The sequence below is a fragment of the Durio zibethinus genome, chromosome 24 (assembly GCF_047325235.1).
Source record: "Durio zibethinus cultivar Kanyao isolate XHJ-2024 chromosome 24, ASM4732523v1, whole genome shotgun sequence".
Taxonomy (NCBI): domain Eukaryota; kingdom Viridiplantae; phylum Streptophyta; class Magnoliopsida; order Malvales; family Malvaceae; genus Durio; species Durio zibethinus.
In genome coordinates, this window is record NC_143185.1 from 20,947,784 (window position 1) to 20,970,733 (window position 22,950).

At 36.2% G+C, this 22,950-nt stretch overlaps 3 protein-coding genes across 6 annotated transcripts; 2 read left to right on the forward strand and 1 right to left on the reverse strand.

Annotated features, from left to right (window-relative positions):
* The first annotated feature begins 5,986 nt into the window (after positions 1-5,986).
* On the forward strand, positions 5,987-13,035 carry LOC111317231 (kinesin-like protein KIN-7H). 4 transcript variants are annotated; one of them, XM_022919670.2, is made up of 16 exons: positions 5,988-6,294; positions 6,389-6,491; positions 6,872-6,991; positions 7,074-7,312; positions 7,907-7,996; positions 8,108-8,208; positions 8,307-8,420; positions 8,507-8,588; positions 8,667-8,734; positions 8,850-8,915; positions 9,006-9,130; positions 9,499-9,835; positions 10,682-10,801; positions 10,889-11,851; positions 12,004-12,317; positions 12,422-12,832. In XM_022919670.2, the coding sequence occupies exons 4-16, from the start codon at positions 7,099-7,101 to the stop codon at positions 12,744-12,746; spliced, it is 2,919 nt and encodes a 972-aa protein (XP_022775405.2). In that variant the 5' UTR covers positions 5,988-6,294; positions 6,389-6,491; positions 6,872-6,991; positions 7,074-7,098; the 3' UTR covers positions 12,747-12,832. The 4 variants fall into 4 exon arrangements, with proteins under 4 accessions (XP_022775401.2, XP_022775405.2, XP_022775403.2 ...); XM_022919666.2 differs by having other exon boundaries at positions 5,987-6,294; positions 6,872-7,312; positions 12,422-13,035; XM_022919668.2 differs by having other exon boundaries at positions 5,989-6,294; positions 6,858-7,312.
* A 1,655-nt stretch (positions 13,036-14,690) lies between these two features.
* Positions 14,691-18,994, forward strand: LOC111316253 (uncharacterized). The gene has a single exon (XM_022918273.2). The coding sequence runs from the start codon at positions 15,465-15,467 to the stop codon at positions 18,849-18,851; it is 3,387 nt and encodes a 1,128-aa protein (XP_022774008.2). The 5' UTR covers positions 14,691-15,464; the 3' UTR covers positions 18,852-18,994.
* Positions 18,995-20,063: 1,069 nt separating this feature from the next.
* LOC111316474 (uncharacterized) lies at positions 20,064-22,387 on the reverse strand. Its single transcript, XM_089753842.1, has one exon. The coding sequence runs from the start codon at positions 22,307-22,309 to the stop codon at positions 21,047-21,049; it is 1,263 nt and encodes a 420-aa protein (XP_089609968.1). The 5' UTR covers positions 22,310-22,387; the 3' UTR covers positions 20,064-21,046.
* Positions 22,388-22,950: the final 563 nt, after the last annotated feature.

The window sequence follows — 22,950 nt, forward strand, 5'->3', positions numbered from 1 at the left end:
ATTCTCTCACTCCCATTCAGGCGCATAAACATTGGGGAAATTGTCTGATACCCTTTATTTTGAAGATAAAGGAAAAGTGCTTACCTTCAGGAAAAAAGGCCAATATGATCTGTTTTCTTGGGTTCTATGGCTTTGATTTAGACAGCAAGAGGTAATTAGACATTTACCAGAGGGTCCTTTACCACTGTTCCCAACTCAACATTCCATCAGTCCTGAATTTGCCGTGCTAGATAGTATATACTTCTTACCATTATAAGCCTAAAGCAAACCGATCAATGATCAATTGGAAACAATCGAGTTGGCTTGATTTTTTAAATGTTTCTTCATTTCAAATCAAATCTAATATGCTTTTACTTTGAAGATATTTCACATTTCATAATTCACTTGAATATGTGGATTCTAATTAGCTAGCTACTGCTTTAGCACGCATTCTTTTGCACGGATCATTCATCTGCATAACCATTTATATGAAATTGACTAAGACTTTTCCTCCTATCAGGATAGGTAGAAATCAAGTTACAAGAAAAAACAAAGCTGTCTGGGTTAGCTTGTTGAAAATGCTGCTAAAATAAGTAGCTAAGATCAGAGACCAAATCTACTCAAAATGGTGATTTCGAGGGCTATGACCCAACAAAAATCAGGGAAGAGCAGAGCCCTTTTAGCCCTTCGAGTATCTTAAAAACAGAAAGTACAAAGTTCCAAAAAATGAGAAACTTCTTTGATATTTCCTTTTAAAGCACGATATTATCAAATTTCCTTCTCCGATGTTTCACTCCAAGAAAAAGGACAGAGAAACCTTGACACTTGACAAACCCTTCTATGAATCGTTTGAAGCATTTTTTCTACGCAATTGCCCATGCCTCGTGATCGCATCAAATGGTTGCTAATACAATTCCCTGTACAATTATATATACTAATTTCAGACAACCATCTCAGCAGTTTCAAACAAGGAAGGCCTATGTCCAAATTCAAAAATGAGTCCCTTTTTTTGGCCCTGAGCCTCTTCGAATCCTTTTTCTTTCTTGGTTTCGATTCTGGCTGGTGTTGACAATAACATTTGACATGTCTGAACTCTGATCAGTAAGAGTCACCGCCTCAGGCTTAACATTTTTTTCATTTCCACCAAGAATATTGATTATTTTAAGCCAGAAATACTAACATGACATTGGGTTTTCATTCTTAATTGATTTTGGTACAAATCTTGGATTTTCTATGCAACTATAGATTTGATACCGCATCATAAAACAGCTTGACAGGAAAGCTTATCCATATCCAAGCTGTCAAAACAGCCATAAATAGGCTGAGTGAGACGATGACGACGACGATTATAGAAGCCGTAAACTCTTGAGATTCCTGAACTCCATTCCATTCACAACAACATCAGCATCGATAGTTCTGTCTGGTACACGAATCAAGATTCAGGGAAGTGAAAAATATCCGGAGGACAAAGCGCAAAATCGGTAGTTTATCCACGTAAGCAGATATTTGAAATTGGGCTGCGAGCCTGTCTCCACCCTTTAACTGTTTTAGGTTCTAGCAAAAGGTCCTGGACTATGTCCAAATAACAAGTCCAAAGCGAGGAAAGCATAATTATTGGGACACCTCAATCTCTCAATCTCACGATGAAATAATCTAAAATTATATATATATATATATATGTATATATATTTAAATCTAACTAAAATTCTATTATGATATATACATAGATCTAAATTTAAATTTGTGATATATTTTTTGTGAGATAAAATCATGAAATCGTTGGGTCAAAACAAAAAATATTTTGTAGGTTGGATGTAAATCTTCATAAATGATATCAGAGCGATGATCAATTAGACGAAAATTAAGTGCTATGCCGTAAGAGTTACCTTTAGAATCCGAACATCTGATGTGATCTTATGATTTATATTTGTTTATGCTTTATGTTGAACTTATCCAACGTTTAATGTAATTCGATAAATTTATGTATTTTATGTTGAGTCTAAATCTCATATCAAAGATTATATAGATCTATTATAATATATAAATATAAATTTAAATTCAAATATGTTAAACGTATTTTATAAAATAAAATTATAAAATTTTCGAATCAAAATAAATAATACTTAACAGATTAAGTACAGATTTTCACAATTATAAACAATTAGCAAACAGATGCATTGCGATTTTGGACTCTGAGCGAGTGGTGTGAAGTTTTGAGTAATTTGGAGCAGCGTCACTTAATTAATATTGGTTTGATTTGCTTGTGCAAACAAATTAAACCAATCTGTCAAGTTGAAAATATTATGGCTACCTGTCCACTAATTCCATGCTTTTTAGCAACAGGTTTTTATTTTATTTTCCAAATACCTACTTAACCACTCTCATCTGCATGCCTGCTTCTTCCGCTTAAAGATACTTCACATCACCATTAAACTAAACATGCTGACTTATTTTAGTATTGCATGTATCTTAAATATGAAATATATCTTGTTCCTTTTTACATTTTAAAAATAATAATAATAATAATTTGAGAAGTAGGGATTCAAACCCATTGTGTTGAAAGAAATGTTGTTATTATTAGTTTATGTTTTACTTCACTTATGGTTCCTTTTTGTTAAACCTGATCAATAGTGTCTTAAGTTTTGTCTAGATTTAATATTTTTTTTTGAACGATTTTCGCTTAAATGTTCATTTGGTTACATCTACATTGTTTTATTTGGTATATAAGAAGAAGAAAACATTACTACTACAACTTTGAAAGAAGGGAGATTTGTATTTTAAAAAATTCCTATTTTGAAAAGAAACTTGTGATTATAAATGAAGTTATATTTAAACCACAGAAAAACTATAGAGTTATGGAGATGTTATGAAGTATGAAGTACTGTATCCATCGACAATGACTTGAGACTGGGTCCCAAATCTCACAAGGTATATATATGTACCATAAACCTTAACTGAAATGCCCTGTAAATTCAGGCTTCATTGCCGTCTTAGTAATGTTTAATCACTATCTTGTAAACAAATAGGACAGGCCAGGGGGCTCACTTGATATATATGCACCGAATTTCCCAAGGAAACCCACCTTTGTTGGAAAGCAAAACAGATTGATATGAACCAATCTTCGATGCCAATAAACCCCACTTTATTGAGTAGTTCTACATCTTCTATTTAATGTGTTATCCTTGTTTTTTGTTTTAAGCAAAACGTCCTAATTTAATCACACTAACAAAAGTAAAATGAATCGATCATTTAATTAATTACACAAAAGATAACAGTTTAATGTAATTCAATCAAATCGATTTATGTCCACAGATGAAAAATAAGATTCATTAGTTATAAAAAATTCTAAACATACATCAAATCAATCTCACTTAACAATCAATACTCATAAGCCTTCTCAATCTTCTCTAATCTTATGGAGTATATTCAACCCTAACAAACACGTACCCTTTTATAGATCTATGCACCATATTTATCTACTCACAAACATAATATTCATACGCACCTATAAAACATAAATCTCTAGTAATCTTATAAGATATTTATCTCATAAAACTTTATAATTCTCTTAGATATTTTTTTTATACCTAACCTTATAGAAATTTTATTTATTTATAAGCATACAAATTTACCTATTAAAAATCTATTTCTTCTTAAAATTTTTTTTCTGTACTTACCTATTAAGAATCTCTGTCATCTAAGAATTCTTTTTCTGCGAGTTTTTTTGTTTATAAAGTAATATCTAACTAATTTCAAATAAATTTTTTATGAGTTTTGAGTCACTAATCCTAACATTTTATACTTCTTTTTGTGTATTTTTCTTATATTTCTCTGCCAAAACAAAAGGAAATACAACCAATAAAAAATTAAAAACAAATGAAAACATTGCTGAAACATGACCGAAAATTATAGACTGCATCCAGGGAAACAAGGGCATATGCTTAGCTATCCAATACTGTAGAGCTTGAAATTGAAGACCCTATTTTATATGTAATTCAGATATGCAAGTTTCGGACAAAAGTTCAAATCAGGTTATCAGTTAGGTTTTCCTGCATGGAATCTTTTCTGATCAAGAAATAATTATATAGGTAACCCAATTATTAAGAAAGTATTATTGTCAAATCTATATGGTTGTTGCAATGTCTTCATAGTAAAACATATCCACACACCTAATCACATATGGATGTGATTATGATAAAGTAGCAAAGAATTACCATCTTGCCAATGGGGTTATGAAGTTTGCATTGGATCTAAAAGGACTTTGGTCGGTTCATATTCATGTCTAAATTCCAATATAAATTATAGTACTAGTAATATTCTATAAGAAATAAGCTACTATTTGTTACCACTATATTTGACAAGAGCAGTTCCAAATTTATTATTGTCCTATCAAATTACAAAAGAACTACCTAAAACTTCAGAAAGGAACATCTGTGGTGCTTATTATTACATTTAAAAATTGTAATAAAAAGTTATTTTATTCTAGTAAATGCTAATAGAGATGAATTGAAAGATAAGGCATCTTTCTCTCCCTAAAATACTGATAAGAACATGACAAACCAACACTCTTGTTGTTTTTGGGTTTTGATTATCTTTTAATGTTAGGAACTTATTATTAAAATGAGCAAACCTTAGATATGGACACATCCATTGAACCATATTAATGGAGAATAAGATCTATTTTCTGCAGCAAATCTCCTTTATTTCATTGGTTCAAACCCTTTGCCTTATAGAACATTCTGGTCAGATGTTTTAAACTAATGTTCTTTTTTGTTTTCTTTTGTGGGTCCACTTGCATTTCAAGAAAGAAATGTATGAAAAAAAATGATTCATACACCTAATTCAATAATTTTGACCCATGTGATAGAAAAGCAAAAAGAAAAAAAAAACAGAAAAAGAAGTAATGAATGCTCTATTTTTGCCCCAAAAAACCATTTTCCACTTTCAAAGAAAAAAGGATTCACCAGAAGGGATTGTTTTGGGGGGAATCAAAATGGGAAGACCACATGCATGCAATCTAATATTTAAGCCTCCATCGAAAATTTGAAGCAGGGAATATGTTAAGCAATTGCTTTTCTAACCACATGGGGTGCTGGAATTATTAATCTTGGGCTTTGGTCAAAAAGGGTTCCCATGCTCTCTGTCTTTAGCAGCTTTTGTTTGCATCAGTTTTGTTGGAAAGAAAATTCAAGGACAACTAATACAGTAGACCCCAAAGTCAGCAGGAAGAGGACACTGCAAAATTAACCACAGCACATCATTCCATTCTTACATAAAAAAAAGTGATTAATTGTATTTTTCTTCTTGTGTTTGGGATTTTAACTTTTTAAATTATAGTTGAATTTGACAAACATGAAATCATCATGAAAAGTTTGTCATAAGTTTGTCATAATTCTTAATGAAAAATGATGAAATGAGGTATAGTTTCCTTGTTTCTTGACTCTAGACATGCAAAAACATTTTTTGTTCTAATTTTTGAGACAGATTATTCTTTATGTATCCATGATTATAATCCAACATGTGTGAACTTCAAGATTTATAAGTACATTTTGCACGTAAATAGGAATGATAAAAAAAAAAAAAAGACATTGAAAATGATCTCAAACCGGTAGAGATGACTAAGATGAGACATGGTATTTTGTATATTAAATGCCACGCATAACAACTTCTATGGAAGTGAGTCAAATATAGAAAAACAATCCCTGCCATGTTTTTAGAACCCATCAAGCTTCATGAATCATATATCTTATCACCTACCTAAAGGTGGAAATCTAGTTTAGATTCACCATTTTTTTTTTTTTTTTTGGTTTAGAAAAGCTAGTTTTATCTGGAACTCTTGAGCAATGATTTAATGCCATAAGCCAATGGCTAACCAGGCTTGGTCGCCAAGCAAATTAGGTACAGCTTTTATGGCCAAAAGCGTAATCTCACTAATCAAAAGCAAATTAGGTTAATGAAAAGCATTTTCATTTTGTTTTAATTCAAAGGCTAATCATGTTTTCATTTTAGGAGCTGTTTCCAAATCAACTAAAAATCAAACAGAGAAGTAGATGCCATAACCGCATCAGTATCTCACTTAACTCATTGCGTTAAAAGACACACCTTTCCTCGCAAGAGAACTAAGATCACAAAGTTTCTTCTCTTTTACTCGCTGTTTAATTCAATGGGTTTTATTTTAAAATTTCTGTTATAGAATTTTACTCTTATGTGCATGCAAATGCAGCCTGGTAGGAGTCCCAGTGTGACGTTTGAAAGCTGAAGAAATTGAAGTTGGTTGGTGATGTAATGAATCTGGCCAATATGGCTCAAAAATAGGTTGGAATTTTTGCCGTAATTCTATGTGATCCATATTTGGAATTTGGATTAATTTATTATTGTATTTTGTTGTTTCTTACATGGCCAAATATAGATAAAACCGGGACAGGCAGAGAAGAAGAGAGAAAAAAAGTTGCTAAGATTAAACATTCCTTGAAAAAGACCATGCAATGTGAATTGAGATTCTCAATCCTAAGGTAAAAACTTCATATTTCTCAAACTATCTTTATTTTTAACTTCAATTTTGTTTTTTTAATCAGTCCAGGAAATATTATATATTTAAATGGTGTAATATGAGAATCTGGCTTTGACAGTCTGTAACTAGGGACCATCTTAGAAAAGTCCAAATATTTGTATTAATTAAAGCTCAAATTAAGTAACCTGGCCGTATGTTTGTTGACTTCAAGAACTATTGCGGCTACTGGTAAAGGATAGAATTTGTGTTTACATTAGCATTTTTGAATAAAGAAAGGCAGATAAAGAAATGGGGAGGTTTGGGTTTCTGGGTTGAGACAAGTTACCGAACAAAATTTTGGGTGAATTTAGCACTAACCCATGATTAGTTTGTTGATTGCAGACAATGATTACAACTGCCTAAAAGTTGGATGGTCCTTGTGCTTTATAGGAGCCCAACAGAACCTTCATTGTCAAACTGTTTGAATGTTGATGCACTAGATAGAATAGAGAAGAATAAGCGGTAGGGAGTTGAAGTAAAGAGGCCAATATCATTGACGTTAGTCTCATTGCATTTAATTTCCTATTCATGGTATAATTTCCAGCATTTTTGGAGTGGGAAGCTGAGAGATGGGGGCAGATGGTAGTAGAGAGGAGCAAATGCAAGAGCCAGCAGGCTGTCAGGAGAGAATTTTTGTTTCAGTTCGTCTGCGCCCTCTCAATGAGAAGGAAATTGCTAGACATGATGTATCAGACTGGGAATGCATCAGTGATAACACAATCATATACCGGAACAGCCTTTCGGTTTCCGAGAGATCCATGTACCCATCAGCCTATACATTTGGTAAGGGTTTAGATTTCAGTTTATGTAGATTTTGATTGCTTTCCTCTGTCTATCCTAACGTTTGGGGGAATGAGTTTTGAAAAAAGTCTCAATTTCTGCAAATAGCTGATGAGGTCGCTTGCATTCGAAGTAAAAAAACTACATTTTCTCTTTATTATGTTTAATATTTTACTGCAGAAGCCCTTGAGTGGCCCCTACCCCAAAATGAAAAATTAGGATGGAGAAAAAAGAAACATTGTCCTTTGAATTGCTTTCCATGGCAGAATTTTGGATTTCCTTTATGATATCCAATTTACCACCAACTACCAGTCTACCATGATAATTTTATAGCTACTTTTAGGTTTCAGGCAATTTTTTTTTTTCCACTGCTATGTCTAAAGCTTGCACAAAGTAATGTTGCTCAGCTTTCTTATAAATGAATAATGAGGTGAAAGGGGTGTTAGTTATTACCAAGGCCTTGATTCTTGTCAGGGAAATTTGTAGAGACAGTATTTGTTTTAGCATTTTATAATGCATGGAGTTGACATCAATACTTTCTCATAGTTTTCTGATTTGTTTTTCTTTTAAATTCTTGGGTCTGCTTGCTGATTTTAGACAGAGTTTTTAGCTCTGATTGCCCCAATGAGCAAGTGTATGAGGCAGGAGCAAAGGAAGTTGCTCTTTCAGTTGTCAGTGGTATAAACTGTGAGTGCATCTTTTTCCTTTATTTTTGGATACTCCTTATAAAGCTCTTTTTGACTCCACAAACAACTTCCTGATCACCTCTGTCAATCCCGAACATGAACTGTTTTTCAGCAAGTGTTTTTGCTTATGGACAAACAAGCAGCGGAAAGACATATACGATGATTGGAATTACTGAATATGCCATGGCAGATATATATGACTACATACAGAGGGTAACGAAGACACAATGGTTTTTTTGTCGCTCGCTTGTGCTTATGCTGTTCGGTTGTATTTTCATTGTTGACAAAAAACAAACTGTACTTTTTTGTAGCACAAGGAAAGAGAGTTTATCCTGAAGTTCTCTGCTATGGAGATTTACAATGAATCTGTCAGGGACCTCCTTAGTGCAGACAGCACTCCCCTCAGGCTTCTAGATGATCCAGTAGTGAGTTACATCCTTTTTTTTTTATAAGGAACCACTAATCTTATGGACTATCTGACTGTCTCACTAACGGGCAGCTATTTTGATAGAGAGGGACAGTTGTTGAGAAACTCACAGAAGAAACTTTGCGGGGCTGGACTCATTTTAAGGAGCTTTTATCTGTGTGTGAAGGTAAGAGTTATCTCAATCAGTCTTTCTTTCACTAGCCCATGACTGCATATTTAAGCATGACTTGGTGCACATTGGCAGCTCAAAGACAAATAGGAGAGACTTCTCTGAATGAGACAAGCTCTAGATCCCATCAAATTTTGAGGCTGGTATGCTTTGTGTTTCATTACAAAACTTTTAGATATTGTTCACTTGAAAATGATATGATGTTTATTCTTACTTTATTTATTTTTTAAAATTATGTGCCTATGTGCCACACTTCAGACAATAGAAAGTTCTGCACGTGAATTTTTATGCAATGACAATTCTAGCTCCCTTGCAGCCACTGTGGTATGAAACAGTATATTTCTTTTCAGTCAAAGATTTGATTGGTCAACAGGTATTGGAAAGCAACTGACATTTTCATTCTGTTTTGTCTAGAATTTTGTTGATCTTGCAGGAAGTGAGCGTGCATCTCAGACATTATCAGCTGGTGCAAGGTTGAAAGAAGGTTGCCATATAAATCGCAGTTTATTAACACTTGGAACTGTTATCCGTAAGCTGAGGTTAGCTTTTTATAAGAATTTTATTTTAATGTTTGTAACACTTTGAGAATCCTTTTTAGGGAAAAGCAGTAAATTTCATTGATTTACTGTCCTTCAGTTTGATTGGACATGATCAAGCATATCAGAGACTGATCAATTTCCCTGGTATTGAGCCAAATATAGCATCGAGTATCATAAAACTTACAAAATAGTTATCATGTGCTTTCTTTTCTCTTTCCCTCTGCATGCATGTGCCTGTTGTTTATGAACTGATTCTGATTCACCTTTCCTCAGTGTTACCTTCCTCTAATGTTTATATTACATAATGAACTTCAAGCACAAAACAAGTAATAATTACCATATCTTCTTATATATGTATTTGGCTGCAGCAAGGGAAGAAATGGACACATTCCTTTCAGAGATTCAAAGCTGACTCGTATACTTCAGTCTTCCCTAGGAGGCAATTCTAGAACTGCTATCATTTGTACGATGAGTCCAGCACGAAGCCATGTTGAACAATCAAGAAACACCCTCTTGTTTGCAAGTTGTGCTAAAGAAGTGACTACCAACGCACAAGTCAATGTGGTCGTGTCTGATAAAGCATTAGTGAGGCAGTTGCAAAGAGAATTGGCTAGATTAGAGAACGAATTGAGAAGCGCAGGAACAACTTCTATTTCCTCCGATTCTGCTGCGTTGCTGAGAGAGAAAGACCTTGAGATTGGAAAGGTGATGAAATATGGCTAGTGAATAAATGCTTCTGACTCAATAACTACCCTGTGCTTGCAATATCATATTTTCAAAAAAGAAAAGAAAAGGGAATACACGATAATGATATCCAAATGAGGTCTATATACCAGCTTGATAACAGTATCTAGTGCTTCTATATACTGCCATAGACAATCATATTTCTTTCTGCCATTAACTACATTTAGAGTTTCGTTATGCTGGCAGAATGAATATCTATATTTATTATATTTCGACATTTAAATCTTCAAGCTTCATGCAAAAGTTTTTCAGATTATCATTGTGAAAATACATGTCATAACAGCCTTATTTACGTAGTTATTTCTTTGTTGTGCTACCTGGCTGCCCTTGGTGCATCCAAGTTCAACCTTAATTATAAAGCCTGATTTTATTGTGCATTACCCTCTCAATAATATCAAACATTTTCTGCCATTAGTCTGCAATAAAATACCTATCTGGGCATTATTGCTTCCAGCCTTCCATGCATCATATTATCTAGAATATCATTTAGCTCTAGGCTGTCTTTAATAATTAGATTTATCTGATTGAATTGCTATGTAATGTCTCAAAGATTTTCGATAGTTCTTAACATCCCTGCAATTGGTGTTAAATAATTATGAGATCATTGAAGTGCAAATTTAGGCCTCTCACTCTTGCATCACCAATTGAATCATTTTAAAAGCCTGGCTGGTGGATATTTCCAACAAAAATAGTTGTTAACCACCAATCTTTTGAATTGATCCTTTCAAAAATTTAGATGAATATGTTGTCAAATCTTTGGCTTAATCAATGAATTTTAATTTTACTTTTCCTACATGCTTAATGTAGCTGAAGAACGAGGTAACCATACTGACTCAGCAAAGAGACCTTGCTCGGTCTGAGGTTAAGGATCTGCAACAAGTGGTTAACAACAAATATCCTGGATATGAAAGACCGGCGAAAATATGGGTATGTGTAGATTATTAAAGCATTTGATGCCTCTCTTACGTTCACTTCACCTTCCAAAGTTTAATTCCTACCTGTCCTCCTTCACAGGCAAGTCCAGACCCTCAGTACCCTAAACTGCGTGTGCGAAATTCATGGGACTTCGAGAATTCAATCACTGAAACTCCTGTTTTAGCTGTTGGTGGTAGATCTTGCACCCCTTCAGTTAGAAAAAGCTGCAGTTCTGAAGAGAGCTTCCTCCAGCTTCCCGACTTCAAACTGAATATACCGCATCCCAGTTCCTCCCCACAGCCTTCACCTAAAATTCCTAATTTTGTTGGAAGTAATCTATGCCAGGAGGAGAATGGTGAACATGATGAAAATTCAGAGACAATTTGCAAGGTAGTTCGTTGCATAGACTCGGGAAGGTCAAGTGTGAATAGATATTCAGGCTCAAACTTGTCAGAGTCTAACCCAAATATTTATCAAAATTATAAAATGTCATCTCCTAGGGAAAACGCAGCTATTTTAGGACTGATGGATGATGGTAATGAAGATAGACCAAAGGGAGAATCCAGGTCACTTTATTTGAAAAACAATAGCAACCATCCTGATATTGCTATTCCATCTCCTGCAAAGCAATATTTATGGCGGCTGAAAGAAGAAATCTCTAGCTGTAGAAGCTTGAAATTAACTAGGAGTAGAAGTTGTAAAGCAACTTTTATGACTGGTTTGGCCTCCCAGTGGATTGAGAGGGTAGAAAAGGATGAGAGCACACCTCCCATAGGGAATGAGAAAGATTTCCCTGGAAGACCAGACAGTTTCCATAGAAAACTTTCTGCATTGAAGTATGATCTTCAGAATGAGGGGCTGTCTAGAAATGGCTCCCGAAGTTCTTCAACAAGTGCTACTCTTTATGACCTTAAAGCTCAGATATCAAGAAATGAATCTCAAAGTTCTTTGACAAGTGCTGCTGGTATTGAGCTTAAGGCACAGAATGTCCCAATTCCAGAGGATCCGAATAATACTGGTTTCTGTACTTCAATTGGAGGAACACAACTTGCTGATCATGCGGTGAGTTTTTTATTTCTTTAATGAACCCCTGTTAATTACATGATCACAACAGGACATCCATGCTAAATATTAGCCCTTATTTTTATACTTATGCATTAATAATTGAGGGTACTTAGTAGAAAATTCGTTTAAATATGATTCACGCATTACAGGTGCAGGTGACGGAGCCCATTTTACATGGAAAGACAGTTAAAGACGTCGGCTTGGATCCAATACCAGATGGTTATGGAAGTCCTTCAGCATGGCCTTTAGAATTCAAGAGGCTTCAAAGAGAGATCATTGAACTTTGGCATGCTTGCAATGTGTCAATGGTCCACAGGACCTACTTCTTTCTGCTATTTAAGGGAGATCCAAAAGATTATATATACATGGAGGTGGAACATAGGAGGCTGTCCTTCCTTAAGAATGTATTTTCCCATGGTAATCAAACTGTAGAAAATGGACGAGTCCTTACCCCTGCTTCAAGGTATATATGCTTATTGAATGCAAGTACAAAATCTTAGTAGCTTTTGGTACATTGGTGATTAATTCAAAACAACCTATTTATCTCTAAGAATATGTCGTAAACAGCATGAAGGTTTTACGTCGTGAAAGGCACATGCTGAGTCAGCGGATGGGCAAGAGACTTTCCAAAGTAGAAAGAGAGAACCTCTTCCTTAAATGGGGCATCGGTTTGAACACCAAACACAGGAGGTTGCAGTTGGCTCACCGCTTGTGGATTGACAGTGAAGACATGGACCACATTGCTGAGAGTGCTGTCATTGTTGCAACGCTGGTTGGCTTTGTGGACCCAGAGAAAGCTTTTAAGGAAATGTTTGGGCTCAACTTTACACCAGGACAACGCACACACAAGAGACGATATAGTTTGAAACGCATTGTAATGTCTATATTATAGGTGTTATTATATATTATTATGATAGTTTATCATACAAAAACTGCTCCTGTTTAATTGATTCCCCCCACAGTTTAGTTTCTTATTCACATATACATCTTTTATTGTTTACAGACTTTGATTTTGGATTTTCTGATTCTGATTTTAGTATAATGCAAAGAGTTTGTAAATCAAATCAGGCAATAACTGAGCGTTGTGGATGGTGATAAGCATGTTGGGAATATAGGAGAAGGATGACGAAGGACTTGTTTGATTATTTTCAAAATGGAAAGTTAAACATGATTAGCATTTATTTGATTCATTCTAAAAGTTTTAAGATGTGGATTTCACAAAATTTGTAGTTTGCTTTGTCTTCCCATGCCGTACCCGTTTTTAGTTTGATAGTGTAACGCCGTAATCTCAATGATATATTATAATATATATATATATATATATATGTAGAGATTTAAATTAAAATTTGTAATATATTTTTTATATGATAAAAACGTGAGATTTTTTTATCAAAGTAAACAATAATTATTAAGTTGGGTGTAAATTTTTACAAATAATATTAGAGCGATCATCGATCAGATGAGAGCTAAGTGTTACACGGTGAGAGTCACTTTTAGTATCCTAATGTCTAATGTGATTTTGTGATGTGTCTACTTTGTATTGAGTTTGATCAGAAATGATATTAGAACAATCATCAATTAAACGAGAGTTAAATGTTACATGATGAAAGTTATTTTTTAAATTTTAACGTCTAATGTGATTCTATGATTTATATTGAGCTTGACGAAAACGCTAAGCTTTAATGAAAAAATTTGTAATACCACGATCTCGTATTGAAATATTCTACATATAATATATATAAAAATGTTTAAATAAAAATTTATAAAATATTTTTTATAAGCTAAAATCGTATGACTTTCAAATTAAAATTATTAATACTTCTAAAAACTCCGCGAATAGAAATTGTCTTTATCCATATCAAAACATTCAATTGAGGATGGCAAAGGAATTGATTGCTCAATCCATCTGTAATGCATCCGCTCGAAGAAATTTAATAGATGGGCAGGCGCAAGTTCATCATGGGCCTGATGAGTAAGTTGTTAATTTTGAAGATCCCAGGCCTTTGTGTTGGTACAAAGTGCAAAGGACTGAGACGGTATAATAGGCAATAACTCTGATTATGGGCTGGAATCTTCAGTCTCATTAAGTGTGGCTGCTGATCAACCACTACACATTTATTGGGTTAGGCTTTAATAAGCATTTAGTAGAGTTGGCTACATTCTTCGATAGAGGGAAATTTCTTTCATAGGCGAGTTAATCATGGGAAGAAAAACGAGCCATTTATTTTGGCAGATAGTGGAAAAACAAACAGCATTTTTTTTCTGGTGCACCTGTCACCTGTGATTGCACAAGGAAAATGAATAACAGTAAGCATTTATTTCTTCTCTTTTGTTACAATTCCTCTCATGGGTCCATTCCTGGTCATAAGGATTCCTGAGGTTTCAGCATGTCATCATAGTGCAAAAGCACATCATACTTTCTCTGGCCTCGACAGAAATTAATTCAAATTTGCCACCAAAACAATTGTTTCCTGTTGCCCACATTTCATTTTTTTTTTCCAATTAATGGGCTACTTTTGCATCATTCAATTAGGGTGGGGACTACCAAAGGGCCCATAGTGTTGATTGGCCGTTGTCTGGTGGGCTTACACTTGCTTGTTTCTCAACAACACATGGACACTTTGTGTAGGCTTCATAATAATCCAATTGAAAAGAATGTGTGACAGTAATCTTCTTCCCCTGGATGTATGCCATTTTAACATCTTGACCTTCGAACTAAACAGTGAAAAGAGAAAGGATAAAGATTGAATATCAGAATCAGAAATTTTGAAAAGATAACAGTATAATGTCAAAGGAAAAGAAAAAAAAGAGATAATTGGAGTTAAGGGTTAAAGACTTTAAAGGCTTCTTGTAAAACATGACAGCACAGCCTTGATAATCAAACATTATGAGGTTACAGATGTAAAGAATAATGCAGAAAGTGAATCCCTAGTCCAGTTAAAATGCTTAGTTGAACACTTGAACTCATCCCCTATCCAGCCAGAAAAGAGAACTAGAAATGTTAAAGAAATTTTCACCCACCAGTTCACCACCAGCAGTGACCAGGCACATGAACATGAACCTTCCTATTTGATTGATACAAACAGGTTTTTCCTAAATGGGTTAATAAATCTTGAAAGCCAAAAAGAAAGGCTAAAACATTACTAAAAACAAAATGAAGGATTACAACAGGGCAAAGATGAAATCACACAGGACTCAATGATTCTGTCCATATCATGTCATATGAGGTTGAAAAGAGCCAACCTCCTTTTTCTAAACCCCACCACTTGCCGTTTCGAAATAAGTTCTTATTCAAAGTGTTTTGGGGAAGAGGAAACCAAACCCACCTCACGCTCACAGTATACCGCAAAAACCCATACACCCTTGGCTCGTGAGAGAGCATCATCAGCACTTAGCAGCAGCATCTCTGTTGTTTTTCCTGCGTAGGTTTCTCCGCTGACTGCTCCTCTTGGCACACTCTCGGCCCTCTGCCACAAACCGTATGGCAAAACCAACGTCTTCGTTAACAGAAGCTCCCTTCCCTGCTCTCTTCATAAACCTTTACACCCTTTAGTCCTCAAAGACTCCATTTTTTTTTTGCCACGGAACCAAACTTTGCCATTGTTAACCAATGACTAAAGGTGTCATTTTTTTCCTTTCTTTGCTTCTTTGCTTATCATTCTTTTCACTAGCAGAGAAGAACCAAGCTGAGATCCAAGCATTGACATCTTTCAAGCTTAATCTCCATGACCCACTTGGAGCTTTAAGCGGATGGGATCCATCAACACCTGCAGCTCCATGCGACTGGCGTGGAGTTGCATGTTCCAACAACCAAGTCACCGAGCTACGTCTACCTCACCTCCAACTGAGTGGACGACTCAGTGACCGTCTCTCTGATCTCAAATATCTTAACAAACTCAGCCTTCGTTCTAACTCCTTCAACGGCACCATACCTTCCTCTCTTTCCCAATGCAAGCTTCTACGCGCTGTTTTCTTGCAGTACAACTCACTCTCCGGGACACTACCATCCGAGATAAGTAATCTCACTGATTTAACCATTTTAAATTTAGCTCAAAACTATTTAGCCGGCGAAATCTCAGGAGATCTCCCACAAAATATTAAGTATCTTGATCTTTCTTCAAACTCATTTTCTGGTTCGATTCCTATAAGCATTGCTAATTTATCACAGCTTCAACTCATTAATCTCTCGTATAACCAGTTTTCTGGTGAGATTCCTGCTAGTTTTGGTCAGCTTCAACAGCTTCAGTATCTCTGGCTTGATTATAATCTTTTGGAAGGGACTTTACCTTCAGCTTTGGCCAACTGCTCTTCACTTATTCATTTTAGTGCTGAGGCCAATGCGCTTGGTGGGGTTATCCCATCAGCTATTGGAGCAATTCCTAAGCTTCAAGTTGTTTCAGTTTCTCATAACAATCTCTCAGGAACGGTGCCGGTTTCTTTGTTCTGTAATGTTACTGTTTATCCGCCTTCCATTCGGATTGTTCAGTTGGGGTTTAATTTGTTTACGAATGTTGTTGGTCCTGAATCAGGGCAATGTTATAGTATTTTACAGGTTTTGGATATTTCTTGGAATCAGATTGGTGGGGTTTTTCCTTTATGGTTAACGCGTGTAACAACGTTGACAATGTTGGATGTTTCTGGGAATTTGTTGTCAGGTGAGGTTCCAGATCAGATTGGGAGTTTGTCTAGATTGGAGGAGCTGAAAATGGCTAATAATTCTTTAACTGGGATGGTTCCTTTTGAGATTAAGCAATGTGGCTCATTGTATGTTCTTGACCTTGAAGGAAATCATTTTTCTAGTGAAATTCCTGGGTTTTTAGGTGGTATGACTGGTTTGAAAGTGCTCTCTCTTGGGGGAAATATGTTTTCAGGTTCAGTTCCAAGGAGTCTTAGGAATCTTACTGAGCTTGAAATATTGAATTTGGGGCATAATAGCTTGAGTGGAAGGTTGCCGGAGGAGATAATGGAATTGACCAATTTGACTACGTTGGACTTAAGTGGGAACGACTTTTCTGGTGAGATTCCAGCAAGTATTGGGAACTTGAGTCAGGTTGTTGTTCTGAATCTAAGTGGTAATGGGTTTTCAGGGAAGATGCCGGCAAGTTTGGGCAATTTGTTCAAGCTAACTACTCTTGATTTAAGCAACCAGAACCTCTCTGGTGAGTTGCCCTTTGAGCTCTCAGGTTTACCTAATCTGCAAGTCATTGCTTTGCAAGAAAATATGTTATCTGGGGAAGTTCCTGAAGGGTTTAGTAGTTTGATGAGTTTGCGTTATGTGAATCTTAGCTCCAATTCATTTTCTGGTTATATACCAGAAACTTTTGGCTTTCTTCATTCACTAGTTGTTCTTTCATTGTCTAATAATCACATAACTGGGGTGATCCCACCAGTGCTTGGAAACTGTACTGAGCTTGAAGTTCTCGAGCTTGCATCAAATTCTTTGACAGGTCACATTCCTGCTGATCTCTCTCGCCTTTCAAAATTAAATGTGCTTGATTTGGGTGGTAACAACTTAACAGGAGAAATCCCGGAGGAAATATCCAAATGCTTGTCTCTTACCACTTTGTCACTAAATGCTAATCATCTTTCTGGAAGCATACCAGATTCTTTGTCCAAGTTATCAAATCTCACAATGCTGGATCTTTCTTCAAATAATATTAGGGGAGAGATTCCTTCTAATCTCGGTCTTGTTTCTGGATTGGTCTACTTTAATGTCTCAAGGAATGACTTAGCAGGGAAGATTCCAGTTACACTGGGTTCTAGATTTAACAATCCATTAGCATTTGCGGGAAATCAAGACTTATGTGGAAAGCCATTGCATCGAAAATGTGATGATGTAGCTGACAAGAACAGGAGGAAACGGTTGATTCTTTTGATTGTTGTGGTAGCGTGTGCTGCTTGTCTCTTGTCATTATGTTGTTGCTTCTATATCTTCAGCCTATTAAGATGGCGCAAGAAGCTCAAAGAAGCCGCTGGAGAGAAGAAACGGAGCCCTGCAAGGGCTAGTTCTGGAGCAAGTGGAGGCCGTGGTAGCACAGACAATGGAGGGCCAAAGCTTGTTATGTTCAATAACAAGATCACTCTAGCAGAAACAATTGAAGCAACTAGGCAATTTGCTGAAGAGAATGTGCTTAGCAGAACCCGATATGGGTTAGTTTTCAAGGCTTGTTACAATGATGGAATGGTGCTCGCTATTCAACGCCTACCAGATGGATCACTTGATGAAAACATGTTTAGGAAAGAAGCTGAATTTTTAGGCAGAGTGAAGCACAGGAACTTAACAGTTCTCCATGGCTACTATGCGGGACCACCTGACATAAGGCTCCTTGTATATGATTACATGCCCAATGGCAACCTTGCAACACTCCTCCAAGAGGCATCCCACCAAGATGGTCATGTCCTCAATTGGCCAATGCGCCACCTGATTGCTCTTGGCATTGCCCGTGGTTTAGCCTTTCTACATACATCCAACATGGTTCATGGAGATGTCAAGCCCCAAAACGTTCTATTCGATGCTGATTTTGAAGCACATTTGTCAGATTTTGGCTTGGATCGTCTCACAGTTGCAACTCCAGCAGAAGCTTCCACGTCAACTTCAGTTGGCACATTGGGTTATGTATCCCCAGAAGCAGTTCTAACCGGGGAAACGACCAAAGAGTCAGATGTCTATAGCTTTGGCATTGTCCTGCTTGAATTACTCACAGGAAAGAGACCAGTTATGTTCACACAGGATGAAGACATTGTGAAATGGGTCAAGAAGCAGCTTCAAAGAGGCCAAATCACTGAACTTCTAGAACCAGGACTACTTGAGCTTGACCCCGAATCATCAGAATGGGAAGAATTTCTCCTAGGAATCAAAGTTGGGTTACTTTGCACAGCTCCAGATCCTCTTGATCGACCAACCATGTCCGATATCGTGTTCATGCTTGAAGGTTGTCGTGTGGGCCCTGATATTCCCTCATCAGCCGATCCAACTTCTCAACCTTCACCAGCGTAAACAACCAGAAATCCGAAACCCTTTTTTGTTTTTCGTTTTTTTGACTTTTCCTGTCTCATGAAAACTTTTAACCATTTTTTTAGTTTCATAGAGAAAATGTAACACTAGGGTGAAAATTGTTTGTTCAGGTAATTCTTGTTCCATTTGCTTTCTCGTTTGTTACATTTCTTTTTACAACTCTGCCACTGTTCCTTTCCAATTGATGCCAGCCTGTGGGAAAGTGGGGGATCTATGACAGAGTGAAGTAAAAAAAGGTCAACACGTCTCCCAGTCAACGAAACAGACAAAAGCTCAGTTGAACTGAAGATGCCCGAAAGCGGACAACAACCATTGGGGGCCCACATAGTTGATTTCGCGCCAAACGCGACAGGATTGGTGTGCCGTGGATTCGTCACGTGCCACAATAAAAATATAGCCGTTAAATTGTAGAAACCGAGATGTTCTTAAAAGAAAAAAAGGTGATTTTTTTATATTATTTTTTCCTGTAAGGAGTGGGAGGGCCGAAAGGGCCTTTGGATTTGGTTTGTTGCCTAGTCGAGTACAGCTTAGATCGGTGGTTTCGGACTCGCGTGATTCCACGTGGGGATCTTTTGTTGCCCTGGAATTTTTCATTGTTCATTGTTCTAGTCCTGGCGATGGATAAAAAAGCTGAAGAAGAGGGAGGCAGGAGAAGAAGACAAAGCACCCAAAATTTCAAGGTCCCACTGGAACAAAAGGGAATGGGAAAGTGACAGGGGGAAATAAAACGATGGCTCACTGCCCTCAATTACTTGTTGAACCTTTTTGGTGGGTCATCAACTTTATTGAATGAAGATTTGTCAATTTTTTAAGCCGTAGTTTGATTGTAACAGATGCAATACCAAATCAACTACCTGTTTTAATTTAAGTTTTCCAGGAGTCACTGCAGTTCTGTTTTGGCTTTTCCCCTTGTGTATGAGATGGGCAAATACAACCTCCTGACTCTGAATTTGTAAGAAACAAGCAGGAAATATGGGGAAATTAAAAATTCAAGATGATGACATTGAGGAATGGAGAATCCAAATCTGAAGCATTGACCCTTAAGCGTCCTTCTCTTATAATAATAATTATTTAAATACAGTAGTTTTCATTTGTATTCATTTTTCTTGGATGGTAAAGGACAGGTTCCATAGACAAGGTCAAATTGAGTTATAATATTGTCCAACTGGACAGACTATAATTTTGTTGGTCATGTTCTTCGTGATGCGGTTTGCTTGGTGTCAAATCAATAACCAAACTTTATCTCCCCACTGTCTCCTTTAATCAAGTCAAGCAAAATCACTCAAAATGCATTATTAACTGATCTACTGAAGGGTTCTAATTTTATTGCGTTTACGGGTAATTGGGTATTACAATCATGTTTGAGAAAAACAATAGTACAAAAGTATATGGTAATATTGGAATTTTTTTTTTTTTTTTGCCTTAAGATTGAGCCTGGTTTTACAACATGTTTAACCTTAATAACTAATCATTCTTGTTCCACTCAACCGAATAACCACTTAAGCTCTTTCAATAGTTCCAATGTCTGTTTTGCTTCCAAAATGATCTAATCTAGGCTTTAACATTTTTGCAAAGTAAATGTTAAGAGAGAAAATTTACCTTACTATATAAAGTTGACAAATTCTCGCTCACGTCCTTTCTCCATCAATTTTTTTTTTTTTTCAATTTTTGCCGAGACTGAGAGGTGTCTTAATTATGAATGTAGGGTATCTGCCTAGCCGTAACATTTCCTTGAACATTGCTGCTGCAACAGTTGACTTAAAACCAACTCTTTTTCTTGGATACTCGAAGGACTAGGGACAAATCAATCAATCTGTTCTGTATTAATTGAAGTTGTTTCCACATGGTCCAGCTTGCTTAAGTAGTACCCTAGCCTAGGGCTCAAGTTGACATAGATTGGGCCAAACACCTTTACAACTCCAAGTAAATCGATCAGAAAAGATCGGTAGATCCAATGGGCCCATAGGAAAATTCTAAAAGATATTGATTTTGCTTACCCGTTTCGCCCCAAAAAAACATTAATGTGGAAGTTAAACACTGAATTGAATTGTAACTTTGGATACAAAACCAAATAAAGCAGTGCAAGCAAAAACCAAGTCTAAATGGAAGGAAAGCCACCCTCCAAACACCCAAGTTTTTAATGATTCTAAAATGATCAAACACTCGAAACCCTATGACTAAAACCTTTGTTTCTTGTTTTTAATCTCATATTCATTGAAGTCATGGTAGAAATCAGTGAACTCACAAGGAAGCATTTGAGGAACCAAATGCGGCATTATCAACTGTTGCCGACTATAAGTAGCCAGCTCTGGTTGCATGGATGGAGTATAGAAGCAAGTTTGGAATGCTGCCTTAGGCTCCTTGAACATCACATTGTTTTGCATGGCAGTTGACCTTGGATCATCAAGAACTGGAATTGAGGGTCGATTGAACATTACACTATTGCTTGGCATGCCAATTCTTGGATCATGACGAACAGAAAACCATGGCGGAGGATTGTACATCACATTGTTTGGTATGCTACTGCTGCTGCTGCTGCTGCTACTAGATGCAATCCCCGATTGAACTCTGAAATCAATATTATTCATCATTGACGTCCTTAGCGATTTATCAATGGGATTCATCAAATTGCCAATGGGATTCAGGCTGAGTGAAAGCTTTACCAAAGCCTCATCAGCAGGGGAAAGGGAAGGTAGTTGTATGTTAAGAGGTTTTACAGGGATATGAGCCTGCTGCTCCCTACTAACTCCAAAATCCAACTTCTTTTGAGGAAACTCAGGAAAGGCTTGGATTTGATCAAAATGGTTTAGAATCTCCAGAGGGACATGAGCTTGGATGTGATTATCAGAATGGTCTAGATTCTCTGGAAGAAAGGCTGCAGAGGTGTAATCAGAAGGATTTGGCCTTGATTGGGAATTGAAACCACCTAAAGTCCTAGATTTAGAAGATTGCATCAAATGACCTTGATCGTCTCCCTTCATCAACATGATCTTCCTCTTTACAACTTCAAGGTTCAAATCAAGTTTAGTAAGAAACGTTGCAATTTGTTCAGGGGAGAAATTGTCGATACGATCATCCCATGTTGGAAACTTGGCTTCCAAATTTGCTTTGCGTACTTGTGCAACCTCATCATGAACCTGTCTCTTGCGCATGTTGAAAAAATCAAAGATACTAAAGATTTTCGTTTGCACATCCGAAGCAACCTTACTCTTGTATTTGTCGATGATGCTGTTAACCTGAACAGGATCTGAAGGCCAAACTTCAACCTTAGCAGGGTTGTCCTTCAATTTGGGTTCAAAAATGATCATGCACATCTTCACATCGCAAAGGATTGAGAATTCATAAGCCTTCTTTTTCAAGCCTTTCATTCGCTTCTTAAATACACCAGCTCGAGTCTTCTCGTGCTCTATAAGTTTCAGGCTCAATTTTCCACGACCCATCTAACAATAATCATGACATTAACGAATAAAAATGAAGAGAAATTTTACATTTATACACATTAAATATGAATTTTTTAATCCTAGACACATGGATTCATAATTCATGCTCAGTTAAATTTTTTTCAGCTAGCTAAATCGGATCACGCTTGGGTTTCTTCGTAGATCACATATGTTTAAGGTTTGCTTTATTCCTTCAGTCTGATACCTCATAAACTCATTGTTTATGGCATTAATTAACTGAGTAAACACGATTAAAGTAAAGAGAGAAGAACAATAAAAGGCAAAAACGATGAACAAAGTTTTGTTAACTTGAAAATAGAGTTACCTTTAGATTTTTCTCCGGCCTCTTCCCTGGCTACCTCTCAGTTCAAATTCAATACAGTAACAATCATGGAGTTTTTCAAGCATTTTTTTTTTAATAAGGGAAAAGGGGCTTTCCCTTAATAATTATTATAATTATTCTCATGATAATTATGGAATGCAAATCAAGGATGCTGATTCTTGATTCAGAAAACCAAGGAAATTTTATGCTTCTTGCTATAACCAGACCATTGTGGACATCAAAGATTTCATAAATATAGCGATTTTATAGTTGTTTTTTTTTTTTTTTAATTTTTTATTAAAAAAATCGCAATGTGGGC

Excerpts from the sequence above, each read along its gene's own strand:
- LOC111317231 (XM_022919666.2), top strand. The coding sequence starts at position 7,099 with ATGGGGGCAGATGGTAGTAGAGAGGAGCAAATGCAAGAGCCAGCAGGC. Across the intron at positions 8,209-8,306 it reads TATATGACTACATACAGAGG|CACAAGGAAAGAGAGTTTAT; the intron begins GTAACGAAGACA and ends ACTTTTTTGTAG. Across the intron at positions 9,131-9,498 it reads ACTGTTATCCGTAAGCTGAG|CAAGGGAAGAAATGGACACA; the intron begins GTTAGCTTTTTA and ends ATTTGGCTGCAG.
- LOC111316253 (XM_022918273.2), top strand. The coding sequence starts at position 15,465 with ATGACTAAAGGTGTCATTTTTTTCCTTTCTTTGCTTCTTTGCTTATCA.
- LOC111316474 (XM_089753842.1), bottom strand. The coding sequence starts at position 22,309 with ATGGGTCGTGGAAAATTGAGCCTGAAACTTATAGAGCACGAGAAGACT.